Source organism: Barbus barbus, assembly GCF_936440315.1.
Source record: "Barbus barbus genome assembly, chromosome: 1".
NCBI classification, from domain to species: domain Eukaryota; kingdom Metazoa; phylum Chordata; class Actinopteri; order Cypriniformes; family Cyprinidae; genus Barbus; species Barbus barbus.
The window spans coordinates 5,621,232-5,635,015 of NC_136729.1; the positions used below are offsets into that span (position 1 = coordinate 5,621,232).

Below are 13,784 nucleotides of genomic sequence, written 5' to 3' on the forward strand. Positions count from 1 at the left end.
TAATGTGACTTTTTTTGTTGAACTGTTATATAAAATAAATGTCACGTTGCAATCGTTTGAATATTCAAGTAAAATTGCATTCTCGGTCGTATTTTAAAGATGAAAAACAATAACTCGCAGGTTATGGTTCTGTCTCGAAGAGTTTCTTAAATCGACCTCTATCCTTGTCGATATTTGTTCTTCATGCTATAAGTGCTATAAATCTACTTTGAAGTTAAAATGAACAGCAGCGCGATTTTCTAAAGCAGCATATATATATATATAAGCACACATGCTTGTGTGGATGCAGTCAGTTTTACCGCAAAAGATGAGGTAATTTTATGTAATTTAACCATTTACAGCACTCCGATTTTCCTGTTTTATATTAGAAATACACGCGTGGTTTTAATGTTACTTTAAGTTGGGGTAGAATTAAATGAATGCCAAAGCTCAGCATTTTTTTCACGTACCCCCCTCCGTCATCTCATACCCCCAGCCTGGGGCCCCAGGGGTAGGCTATGCGTAGGCTACCCCAGTTTGAGAAGCACTGATCTAGTGTATTATTTATCTAAAGAAGTACTCTTTCTTCTGATATGAGTTCAGCCACCTAATAAACAAACATTTCTTCCAGCTGATCAGTTCGATCGGCGCTGAAGTCTGCCTCCCGTCCCCTGTGCTCGGCTCCGAGGTCAAAGCCACTCCTCAGCCCGGAAACTAGGACTGTGGCTTCTCCAGGCCCGTTACCACCATCCGCGGCTCTCCCGTGTCCGCCGCCATTAGCGGTAAACCCAAGCTTTCCGCCGTTCGCGGCCAGCCGAGAGTCCACGCCGCCAGAGAAACCCAGAGACTCCGAGACTCCCTTGAATCCGCGCTGCAAGAGCGCCCCCGAGAATCCACACTGCCTGAGCGCTGCAGAGAATTCACGCTTCCCGAATCCAGTTCTCAAGCCACGGCCAGGAGTGCCGATCCCGAACCTCGAGAATCCAGTTCTCAAGCCACGGCCAGGAGTGCCGATCCCGAACCCCGAGAATCCAGTTCTCAAGCCACGGCCAGGAGTGCCGATCCCGAATCCAGTTCCCAGACCACGGCCAGGAGTGCCGATCCCGAATTCCGAGAATCCAGCTCTCCAGAGCCCCTGCTGGTCCCGTCCTACTCTTCTGCGTCTCCGCTGGTTCCGCTCAGCTCTCCTCCGTCTCCGCTGGCTCCATCCAGCTCCACGCCTCCCGAGCGCCCTCAAGTGTCTGCGCCTCCCAAGCGCCCTCAAGTGTCCGCGCTGCAAGAGCGCCCTCAAGTGTCCGCGCTGCAAGAGCACCCTCAAGTGTCCGCGCTGCAAGAGCGCCCTCAAGTGTCCGCGCTGCAAGAGCGCCCCCAAGAGTCCGCTCCTCCAGAGCTTCCCACAGAGCCCGCTCCTCCTGAGCCTCCCACAAGACCCGCTCCTCCCGAGCGCCCCACGGAGCCCGCTCCTCCAGAGCGTCCCACAGGGAACTTCCCCAAGAATTTTTTTTGGGGGGGCTATATAGCCACGGTCCGGGTGGCCAGGCCAGAGGCCAAGGCCACAGAGCTCTCTGATCCGCCATGGCCATCCAAGCTCTCTGATCCGCCATGGCCATCCAAGCTCCCTGATCCGCCATGGCCATCCAAGCTCTCTGATCCACCATGGCCATCCAAGCTCCCTGATCCGCCATGGCCATCCAAGCTCCCTGATCCGCCATGGCCATCCAAGCTCTCTGATCCGCCATGGCCATCCAAGCTCTCTGATACGCCATGGCCATCCAAGCTCTCTGATACGCCATGGCCTTCCAAGCTCCCTGATCTGCCATGGCCATCCAAGCTTCCTGTCCCGCCATGGCTCCCCGAGTCCCTGGATCCGCCCTGGAGGCTTCCCTTGTGTCCCTGCCCTACACCGACCTTGTGTCCCTGCCCTACACCGCCCACCCCCCCTACCCGATGTAATTTTTACGGTGCGGGACGCACCTTCCGGGAGGGGGAGGTAATGTGGTAATGTCACGGATCTGCTTGCTTTTCACCAGTCACGTCACTCACGCACCTGTTTCTACCTGCCACTGATCACGCTCACCTGCTCCTCATGTCCCTCGTTATCTCCTCCTATAAGGACACACACCGCCAAACACTCGACGTCCGGTCTCGTTAATGCAAAGAGGACTGCTAAAGCTGCTACAGCCTTAGTCACTGCATCTTCCCGTGTACTTATCTGCTATTGAACTTACCTGCTCTCCCTACTCCTAGGAACTCCAGTGAGTCTGCTCCTGTGATCCCCGTGTGTCTGCTCCAGCGATCTCCGTGTGTCTGCTCCTTGTCTGCGGTGTGTGTCTCCTCCGATCTTCTGTGTTCTCTGCTGCTCCTGTGGAATCAAAGTTTCAAGTTCAAGCTCCGTCGTCTCATTCAAGAATTGCCAAGTCGTTCACTCACCTGCTATCTCCGTCATCTGCTCATCTGTTGATTAATAAATATTTTATTAACCATCTCCCTGTCTTGTCCTACTTGTGTAACAATCAGGGCCTGTATTCCTAAAGATTCTAAGAATCCTCTCAGAGAGCTCCTAATTTAGCTTAAAAAATTCTAACTAGGAGTCTTTGCTTAAAAGTGATTCAGGACCAATCTGAGAGCAACTCTGAGTGAGGAAAAGACAAAAACTTTTATCTTAGTGAGGAGCTGACTCCGTTGCTAGGAATGACACAGTCTTTTGAAGACTGTGATTGGTTGGTTGTCAAGAAGGAAATAAAAGAGTGCTTTTAAGAGTAGGGTATATTATAAGCCTTCACTTTGAAATTACAGGCGTAATTTTTCCTGTTTTACCGTACTCGCTCTCTCTCTCTTTCTCTCACACACACACACATTATATATGTATATATATTCTTTATTTTTTATTTACCATGCTGTGAACGTATTTTATAGGAAATGAACAGCGACATAATAAGTGCTGTAACAGACCCAAATCATCACTGCTGTATAGTTGAATTTTTCCAGTTGTCAAATATGTTAATGTAGTGATTATATCCAGTGTTCGAACTATACCGTGGACTTTGGGGGAGCCCACCTTTTTTTTTTCTTTTTTTTTACGGGGGGGGGGGGGGGGGGGGGGGTTTATGGGTTCGTGCGCTTGCGCGTGGACTTACAATGACTTACTTCTTGCGTTGTCATCCCCGCGGTAGGTGTGCTAACAGGGCTTGCAGCAGCTGTTTCGGTCGTGCCATTAAACTGCCTTGTGTTATTTTGCCATGGTGTCTATATGATGCTAACTGCAGAATGGATTTCAAGGACTGCGCGCACAGATCTACTTATATTTTTCCTACGAATCTTTGAGTTAATGTACTAAACATGAGTGGAATGAATTTGCACCGCAGCGCCCCCACACCTTGATGCTCATGACAAGAATAGCATGTATAGTTGTCTTTATTGAAGTGAATTAGGTTTAAATTGCCGTCATGCATGAATGAACCTCCTCCTGTACCTCCTCCTCGATGGCGTGTCGCCGAGCCTCGGGGATCCGGTAGGGACGCTGCCTGATGATGACTCCAGCTGAGGTGCGGACATTAAGCTGTAATACGTTGGTCCGCCCAGGGCGAGGGGAGAACACATCCGAGAATTGACCGACCAGATGTTGAAGCTCCGTCTTCTGGGCAGCCGACAGTTGGGTGCTGATGTCTACAACCACGGGGTCAGTGGTGGCTAGAGCGGATAGCTGGGCCCTACTCCCTACCCAGCGTTTCAGGAGGTTGACGTGATAGAGCTGTTCCTCTTTCCTCTTCCCGGGTTGCCGGACGTGGTAAGTGACTGATCCCACCCACTCCGTGACCATGTACGGTCCCTGCCACTGCGCCAGGAATTTGTAGGCCGCTGTTGGGACCAGGACCAGGACGCGGTCTCCGGGCTGGAACTCCCGTGGTTGGGTCGCCCGGTTGTAGAGGTGCTGTTGGGCTTCTTGGGCTTTGGCTAGGTGTTCCCTCACGAGCGGCATGACCCGATCAACCCTCTGCCTCATGTCCCGGACGTGCTCGATCGTGGACCGAAGGGCGGATGGCTGCTGTTCCCAGGCCTCTTTGGCGATGTCGAGGAGGCCGCGGGGCTGCCGACTGAAGAGGAGCTCGAATGGGGTGAAATCGGTGGAGGCCCGGGGAACTTCCCGAATGCCAAACAGGACGTAAGGCAGCATTTGGTCCCAGTCGCGTCGGCCGTCAGCAGCCACGCGACGGAGCATTTGCTTTAACGTCTGGTTAAACCGTTCGACCAGCCCATCGGTCTGCGGATGGTAGACTGTGGTGCGCAGCTGTTTTATCTTGAGTAGGCGACACAGGTCGGCCATCGTCCGGGACATGAAGGGGCTGCCCTGGTCGGTCAATATCTCCTTGGGTATGCCGACCCGGCTACACAGTAGGAAGAGCTCCTGTGCGATCGCCTTAGAGGTGGCCTTGCGGAGTGGGATGCTTCGAGGTAGCGGGTCGCATAATCCACGATGACCAGGATGTGTTCGTGGCCCCGGGCAGACTTAGGCAGCGGTCCCACCAGATCCATTCCTATCCGTTCGAAGGGCACCTCAATTATGGGCAGTGGTATAAGCGGCGTGGGGGGAGGGGCTCGTGGTTCACTGGCACACTGGGCACGCTTGGCAGAACCGCTTGACGTCTGCGTCTAGGCCGGGCCAGTGAAAGCGGTCTCTGATCCGATTGATGGTGTTTTGGGTGCCCAGGTGGCCAGCCATTGGATGGGAGTGAGCCAACTCCATGACTATTTCCGTCTTTGTACGAGGCACCACCAAACGTTTTACCCCCTCCCCTCTCCGCTGCGCGACACAGTACAGCAAGCCATTCTGGCCAAAGTGAGGGGTTGGGTGAGGTGGCGGCCGGGACTCCTTTCCTTCTACTACCCTCACCTGTGTACAGCAATGCTTTAGCCGGTCGTCCCCGAGTTGTTCCTTTGCAAAAGGTCCCCCTCCCTTAACCTGTTGGAACACATCAAAAAAAAGGTTAGGAGATTGGGAGGGGGACTCACCGTCTCTGGCAATGTCCGTCGCCAGCAGGGCAGGGCGCCAGCGGGGACCGGCAGATTGTGCCGTGTTGGCCTTTTGTGTTGAATTAAAGGAGCCTTACCTGCACTTGGACCCAGACTCATCTTTCCACGGTGCTTTGCACAGCGTGCCGTGACAGATGAGTCTGGGTCCAAGTGCAGGTAAGGCTCCTTTAATTCAACACAAAAGGCCAACACGGCACAAAACAAAACAGAAAAGGACTGGGATACAAAAACGGCAATGAGGTGCGTGTATCCCAGCCCAGAGCAGACACTAGAAACAAAAAACACATTCACAAATATCATGTAACGCAACCAGGCAGAGTGGTGGGAGAGGGGAGACTAAATAGTCCATGGCAATTGGGAACAGCTGTGGGTAGATGAGTCCGGGAGGAAGGGAGATGGTGACCTCTGGTGGCGACAGGGAAGAACTGCCGAGCCCGGACTCGTGATAGATCTGGGCTGGGATCCGTATCAATATTTGTGTGAGTGTGGAGACTCTGAGAAGAGCTCTGACTCAGCTGCAGGAGACTCTAGATGAGAAACTCAGTCAAACAGGTAGTTTTACAGATTCTTATTCCACAATTAATGGCTTAGTTCATCAGCAGTTTACAGAATGATCAAACTTCATAGCACACATAAATCATCCACTTTAGGAAATCAATTTTCAAAAAGGCAGTTTTTGTTGCAATTGTAATGTTGTTCCATTCATTTTTTTATTATTAAATGAGCATATACACTCATCTAGGCAAGGCAAGTTTATTTATATAGCACATTTCATACACAGTGGTAATTCAAAGTGCTTTACATAAAAGGGAGTAAAATAGTCATTAAAAAATAATAATCACAACAATAAAAACAAGGAATTAAAAAATAATATTTATAATCACAACAATAAAAGCAAGACATTTAAAAACAAACATTCTCAAGCTTTGTTCAAACTCTTCAGCACCATTTTTGGTTTCACAAAGAACCATTCAGTCAAAGGTTTTTTAAAGAACCATCTCTTTCTTACCTTTTTATAATCTGAAGAACCTTCTTTTGCCACAAAGAACCTTGTGTGAAACAGAAAGGTTCTTCAGATGTTAAAGGTTCTTTATGGAACCAATTAGACAAAAGTTATTCTATGGCATCGTGAAGCACCTTTATTTTTAAGAGTGTAGAGTTAAGGTATGCATTCATCTAATCACATGCATCAAGCTTCAGAGTATTATTTCTTCTTTCTGTCAGGCTGCTCAATCCCAAATGCAAGCGGAACATGTTTAAAAGCTAATTCAATTAATAAATGTGTCTGAATGTAAATAAAGATCTGATTATCTTTTGTTATCATGTATGTCACAGTGTTGAAGAGAATACAGCAGTATGCAGGTACAGTTTGATCCTATTCACTCAAATACACTTACAGTACCTTAAAGGAATAGTTCATCTAAAGATGAAAATTTACCCACCCACAGGCCATCTAAGATGTAGATGAGTGTGTTTTTTCATCGGAACAGATTTGGAGAAATTTAGCAGTAGGCTACATCACTTGCTCACCAATGGATCCTCTGCAGTGAATGGGTGCCGTCAGAGTAAGAGTTCATACAGATGATACAAAATATCACAATAATCCACAAGTAATCCATGTGACTCCAGTCCATCAATTTGTTTCAAATATTGTGATGTTTCTATTAGCCGTTTTGAATCTCATTTTGACTGCACCCATTCAGAAGTGATGTCATGCAAAATTTTTCCAAATCTGTTCTGATGATCATCTACATCAACCGCAATATGGATTCTATCACGGAGAAGCTCACGGCTTTGCTGAGAAAAATTGATGGATTTGGAGACCAGAATGGACAAAGAGAGTAGCTGTGAAATTGGTATGCAGCTGCTCGCACCAAGACCAAACAATTGCAATCTTATCTTCTTTCGGCTTCCCTAAACAACCAGAACTGCCTCGGACAAGATCGTGCTGAAAACAACCCCCCGGAAGAGCACTGCAGTGAGACGCTCTTGCTTCCTGACCCCTTCCACAGACACCTGCTGATCAAGGCCATTTCCATGCAATTGCTGCGTCGCTATCACAATCTGCGGACTGAGACAACTTGTTTTGAATACCAGCGTGGCGGATCTCCAGGCCTACAAATACACGAACTCACATACACACACACATACGCACATATGTTTTTCCTGTTCTCACACTGTACTCCCGAAGGAGCATTGTATGGGGATTATTTTTTCTCCTCTCCTTCCTCATGTTTTGCTGTATTCTTCTTCTCTATTTTATTTCGTTGCCTTGTACCCACATGTGCAATGACAATAAAGTTTAATCTAATCTAATCTACATCTTGAATTGCCTCATGGTGAGTACATTTTGAGCACATTTTCATTTTGGATGAACTATTCCTGAACTAAATGATCTGATAAGGCACTTGCAGCAATTTTCCATTATTAGCATTCAGTTATTCAAAATAAAACACATAAAAATATTTCTGCTCAAATGCTGTGATTTAAATGTTCTCTCTATCAGTGGATGTAACTCTGGATCCTGACACAGCTCACCCTCAACTGATCCTGTCTGAAGATGGAAAAAAAGTGCAACATGGAAACACAAAGCAATACTGCCCAGACAGTGACAAGAGGTTTGATAAATATATGATTGTCCTGGGAAACAAGGGTTTTTTTATCTGCGAGGTTTTATTTTGAGGTGCAGGTTAAGGGAAAGACTCAGTGGAGTTTAGGTGTGGCAAAAGAATCCATTAACAGAAAGCGAGCACTCAACCTGTGTCCTGAAAGTGGACTTTGTGGCAGACAAATGCAAAAGAGTATAAAGCTTGTGAGTCTATCCCTATCTCTCTCTCCTTGAACGTGAAGCCTCAGAAGGTGGGTGTGTTTGTGGATTATGAGGAAGGCTTGGTCTCCTTTTATGATGTGGAATCCAGGTCTCATATCTACTCTTTCACTGGCCAGTCTTTCACTGACAAACTCTATCCATATTTAAGCCCTTGGACTAATGATGCAGGTAAAAATTCAGCACCACTGATCATCTCACCTGTTAATTACAATGAATGAAATATACCTAAATATGAAGTACCTGATGAAATTGATTTTTATAATCATGAATCTGAAATATGCGCTTTTGTTCAAATAATGAAAGTGTGTACTTACTTAATACTTAATACTTAATAACAGACTGAACAAATCTACATAATACAGTAAATGTAAATGTTCAGCATTTTTGTAGAAAATTATTTTATGCATGTTTCATTAAATATTTGCTCAAGCATTTTCTTTGCTCTTCTCTGTCTGTCAAAGTGAAATGATGTGATACTGACCTGTAAACAGTCATTCCTGTGATGGACAATTCTTCTTTTTTCACATGGGACTATAAAAATGTTTTAAAAATTGGTATTTTATCCATGAAATACTTTTATTTATTTAAACAAGTTTGCATTCAAAATCTGTAACATATGACTGTAAAACATAGGTGATTTATTTACCTTAGTTTTCCCTAGATACATTTTCACAATGAAATGTGTGGACAAGACTCAAGCACTGTATTGTATGAAACAGAGAGCAGCAGTATCTCTATGTGCTCAATCACTCTTTATTCTGGTGATAATTTTCATACTTATTTGACAATAATTTTCGGTTGCTTTTCAAATACGTACAGCATCGCATATAACACATGCTTTCATAATTTTTAACTAAATATGCATGCTCAAGAATGTGTGTATCCCTCTTGTATATATCCCTCAGATCTATCAGCCTCACATTTTAATTTGAGGTCATTTTGCTCTTAATCTTGTGCTACTAGATGGCAGCATAGAGTAATATGAGCGGCTTCTTCATCCATACAGCACACACACACACACACACACACACACACACACACACACACACACACACGATACACACTCCTTCATGTTCTGCTGCATGCAACTCTACACCCATTAGGGGCAACAGGAGCAATTTAATGAGCTGTGTGCACTCAAGCATTGCCTCATTTATTCAAGGGGCCAGATGCGTGCTTTATTTACCGTGAGATATTATATTCTTGCACCATCAAATTCAGCGCACAACTTTTTTGAGTCAAAAAGTCATGACGTAGCTAAAGGGTGACTGAAAACATCATGTTTTTAAATTAAAGTTTTTAATATATATTTCATAAAATATATTAAACTATTATTTATCCACAAATGGGCGTGACACATTTGACAAACTTAAAACAATTAAAGGGTGTCCAATACTATCAAAACAAAAGCACTTTTAAAGCTCATAAATAACTTAACAGTGACGGTCTTGCTCAATAATTCATACATCATAGATTTGATAGGTGTTGTCTTCGTATAAAGTTTCTCACAGCACTGTAGGCCATTAATAAAAAAGCCTGCTAAAAATAATAAACATTACTGAAATGGCTACAGAATTAGAGGGCTGTCGTGGCCTAATGGATAGAGAGTTGGCCTTGTAACCTGAAGGTCGTTCGAGTCTCAGGTCTGGCAGGGAACACTCTCTCCACGCTCAATACCACGACTGAGGTGAGACCCTTGAGCAAGGCACTGAACCCCCAACTGCTCCCCGGCTGCCCACTGCTCCGGGTGTATGTTCACTACTGTGTGTACACTTGAATGGGTTAAATGCAGAGCACACATTCTGAGTATGGGTCACCATACTTGGCCACACACCACTTCCCTTTCCCTTCCCTTTAACTGGAACGTTAGCCTATAATCTCCGGTAACCTATGTGGGTTCCATCAAATATTGAGAAAAAGGTACGCTATTCCAACTGTATTTCTCAACTGGCATCTAACAATAAGACATGGTCAAAATAATAGGTTATATAGCCTATGAAATAATTTGTGGAGAAAAACGTCTCCTTTAAGGACTGTGTAAATGTTTTTTCTGTGAAACAAAAGTTAAACGTGTTCAGAAAAGTTATCACACTTTTAGTGACAATGACATCAATTATAAACCAAGTATGAAAAATATCCAGTGTTTTCATGTTCTTAGATTTTTCATAAAAATTCAATTTGTACCAATTGGGGGGCGTTTTGCCCTACAGGTGGGGTAAAATGCCCCCCACTATTAGACTACAAAGCAATTTGCTTTATACATTTACAGCTAAATCAAATTACAGGCAATTTTATCTTAAAATTTAAAAGACTATAATCAATAATTATGAATTACAAAATTATAATAGCCTATTTGAAAAAAATTGTTAGCTGATGCTAACTGGTTAGCTAGCTACCTGATGCTATCTTCAGGTCATGTTTAAATACGAAGTCCAAATATTTTTAGTCAACCAACTAGTTAGAATAAATTTGATGGAAATACAAAGTAATTGCCCATTGCCCCCTGTGGGCGTTTTACCCCACAGACTATGACTGAGGAAATTTAATTAAAATAAAAATTTAATTATATTTTTCTTAGATAACACATACTCAGTATCTACAGGCCCTATTGTTCTCATATCATATAACTGTGATGGTCTACAAAATAAGATTTAAAGCATTTTATTTCTTACTGCTGAAAGGCTACAGTAAAATTCATTCCAGTGTAAGTTTCATGGTGAAAACTTCTACATCACTCTTGTCAATGTAGTCCATAGTCACACAAAAAAAAAACTTGATTTTATGTTGTGATTATTTTGAGAAAACCATAAGGTGGGCATTTCCCCCCTACCCTAAATAGTACAGTGACCTTATTTTTGGCAGAATATAAAATATTGGAAAAGCCCTTAATAAACAGTTAGAGGAACATGACCCTACTGTCATTATGTATTAGCCTACTTTATTATAGATTTGCATATCATAAATAGGCCTATATCACAAAAGTCTGTATTTTTTCTGTCAAATGGATAAAAATAATATTCGCACAACTAATATAATTTGCACAACTAAAAACGAGCGAATAAGCCTTAATAAAAAACAGTTTTTATAGAGAGCCAGCAGGTAAATAGACTATTTTCAACTAACAGGGCGAGGGGGCGTGTCGCCCCGTCTGGTCATCTGTCAAACTGCGCAGGTGAGACGCGGCCGGACCCGCCCAGGTGATTCGCTGCCAATAAGAACTCAAACTCAGTCTGCACACATTTCCTGCGACTTACATACGCAGATGCCAGTAGGGGCTCCCCGTATAGTCGCTCTCAAAATGAAACACGAGGGTAACTGAGCAAACGCTTCCATCAGTTTAGGATATTTACAACGGACTGAAAACTGGAAGGTTGTGACTCGATAAGTTTGTGAACAAGCGCAGGTAAGCGGCACGGCGGCAAAATTATGATATTGATTGAAACAAGGTTGATTTAAATAATAAATAACGATACAGTGTTTTAGAGAGGTCGCGACCGTGCGTATCGCACCACTTCTCTATGTATAATTGATCATCCGCAGTCCGTCTGTAGCGGAAGACGCCGCCGTGCATCATTTACACGAGTCCAACGTCACTAAAACATGCTCACCACAAAAGCAGATAGTGATGATTTAAATGTAACTGTTGTTAAGATCGATTCTCATTTCTTATTTGAAACAGGAATGTGATGCGCTACAGAAAATGAGGCCAGACATCAGAATGGAGGAAGCGGTGCACGAGACCTCAAGATCAGTCACGCGACGATCGGGGATTGCTTGAATAACCCTTCTTAAGTTTAGGAAGGCGGACTCGCTCTTTTTTTCTTGTCAAACAATTACAGAGACCTTGAAACTGCAGTGTTGCATGAGTGTCAGAAACATGTAAACGCTCGTGGTGGAATTTAGAGCGCGCGCGAGATAATGTCATCCGGGACCATCGTTATGGACCAGGATGACTTTGATCCGGAGGCTTCGGACTCTCTTTTGCACGGGATTCACGGAGCGCACCGGCCCAGGCCATCCTCTTACCGGGCGCTGCGCAGCGCCGTGTCCAGCCTGGCGCGAATAGATGACTTTATCTGCGAGAAGATCGGCTCAGGTTTCTTCTCAGAGGTGTTTAAGGTAAATATGTCCTTTCTGTCATGCCGTTTGTTTGTGTTTTTACACTGCATGTAAACAAACGCGTAATTCTGTAGAGAGAGTTTGTTGGGTCATTTCTGTGTCATATTTTTCATAGATATCCAAATATATTGAATAAAACACAGATTTATAGGATGGAAGTCATTAGTTTGTGTTCACATAGTTTTGAAAGATTAAAGATTTAAACACTTCCACTATTTTAGTTTAAGCAGCTGTCATTTTTGCCTTTTCACTTCTCGAAGTCTTGTATGATAGTAATATAAATATTTTCTAATATCAAAAGCAATTTTTGAATCAAATCCAAATGCGTTTGTTTTAGTGGGCTTGTCTCACTTTATTTTAATATCCTAAAACAGTTACCAAAATCTGAATTATATTATCAAAAGCTGATTAAAATATCTAAAGTAATTTTATTGACACCCTCAGGCTAACCTAATCCCTCAGTGAGGAATGACTAAGTTCCTGTCGTTATTGCCATTCTGTTACATCCCGTTCTGGTCATTTTCTTGGCATTTGTAAATGGGTTTGCTCTGAGCAGAGCATATTTCTGATATACACCTGTATATAAATACATTATTTAATAAACATTACAGAGCTCAAAAAGTACTACATAACAAAAATAATCCTGTTATCGACATTGTATATGATATGATTCAATTACTGATTTTGGACAACTATCCATCTTTTCACTTTAAGCTGACTTGATTGTGTCATATATGCCTTCAGGTTTTGTAGCTCTGCAGATTTATGATCTGTTTTACACTCAAAATAATTGATTGGACAGACCATCAATTTATGAACATCTTTTCAAAAATTCTAATGATAGCAGCAGCAGTCATTCTGGCTCTTCCCTTCCTGTTAGAGAAAAGGGGTCGTGACCTGTGTAAGGACAGTAGGTCTGTGTTGGTGTGAAAGTGGATACCCGTTGACAAGGTGCCCAGGTGTGCTGGAAACTCTACTCCCATGTTTGTGTGCGTGCATATGAGACAGAGACTGACAGAGAAAGAAGAGGCCTAATTAGTGATCCCTCATAGTTCACCCGGTCACCCAATTTACTGACCAGGCACCAAATACGGTGATAACTTCCTGCCGGTTATTTCCCCCAAAAATGTCACTGCTGATCAGGTCAATATATATATGCAAATGTGTGGTTGCTGCTATTTGTTTCTGTTTATAGTGCAAGGGTTATGAAAGATGTAAATATGACATTTATAATTGTGCAGTCCATTTAATAGTCCACAGTTGTGATGATAATTTTAGTTAGTTTTTAATAGGTTCTTTACATTAATGGCCTACAACAATACTATTGAGCAATCTCTATTCCTGTCATGACAGATCCTTCAGGTGCTGTTTTTATTTTTTTAAAGACTTTGCAGACTGTGTCAACAGTAAAGACTTGCACTTGACTGAAAAAAAATTCTGTTCGTTTTTTCTTCTAATTGGTTAGTCAGAAAAACCTCTTTCCTCCATCTGTTCAGATAATGGCTTGGTTGACATTTCATCAGATCTGCAGTGGAAAAAAACATTACTCAGCCATTACGTTCTGCTAACTACTTCAGTTCTCTCCCTTTTTCTGCTTATCTTTATAAAATCAGAACAAGTGATGAAAGACAAGGGAATTTTGTGTTTCTCTTGGGTTGATGCTCACCTCATTGTGGGATCAGCAGGATTTCTCCTTTTAAAGGATTAGTTCACTTTTAAAAAAACTTTTGCTGATAATTTACTCACCCCCATGTCATCCAAGATGTCCATGTCTTTCTTTCTTCAGTCGAAACGAAATTAAGGTTTTTGATGAAAACATTTCTCC

At 43.5% G+C, this 13,784-nt stretch overlaps 1 protein-coding gene and 1 pseudogene across 4 annotated transcripts in view; both read left to right on the top strand.

The window, feature by feature from the left end:
* Positions 1–6,332: 6,332 nt before the first annotated feature.
* On the top strand, positions 6,333–8,058 carry LOC306877487 (zinc-binding protein A33-like; annotated as a pseudogene). The gene is made up of 2 exons: positions 6,333–6,372; positions 7,517–8,058. The product of its transcript is annotated as a zinc-binding protein A33-like (transcript).
* Positions 8,059–11,074: 3,016 nt separating this feature from the next.
* LOC306866916 (dual specificity testis-specific protein kinase 2-like) overlaps positions 11,075–13,784 on the top strand; it is a 38,868-nt gene continuing 36,158 nt past the window's right edge. For 2 of the 3 annotated variants that reach the window (XM_079412355.1, XM_079412354.1), the window contains exons 1-2: positions 11,082–11,243; positions 11,520–11,959. In XM_079412355.1, coding sequence (XP_079268481.1) covers positions 11,759–11,959 — 201 coding nt within the window. In that variant the 5' untranslated portion in view covers positions 11,082–11,243; positions 11,520–11,758. Of the gene's footprint in view, positions 11,244–11,519; positions 11,960–13,784 lie in introns of all 3 variants that reach the window. The other variant, XM_079412356.1, reaches the window with a different exon arrangement.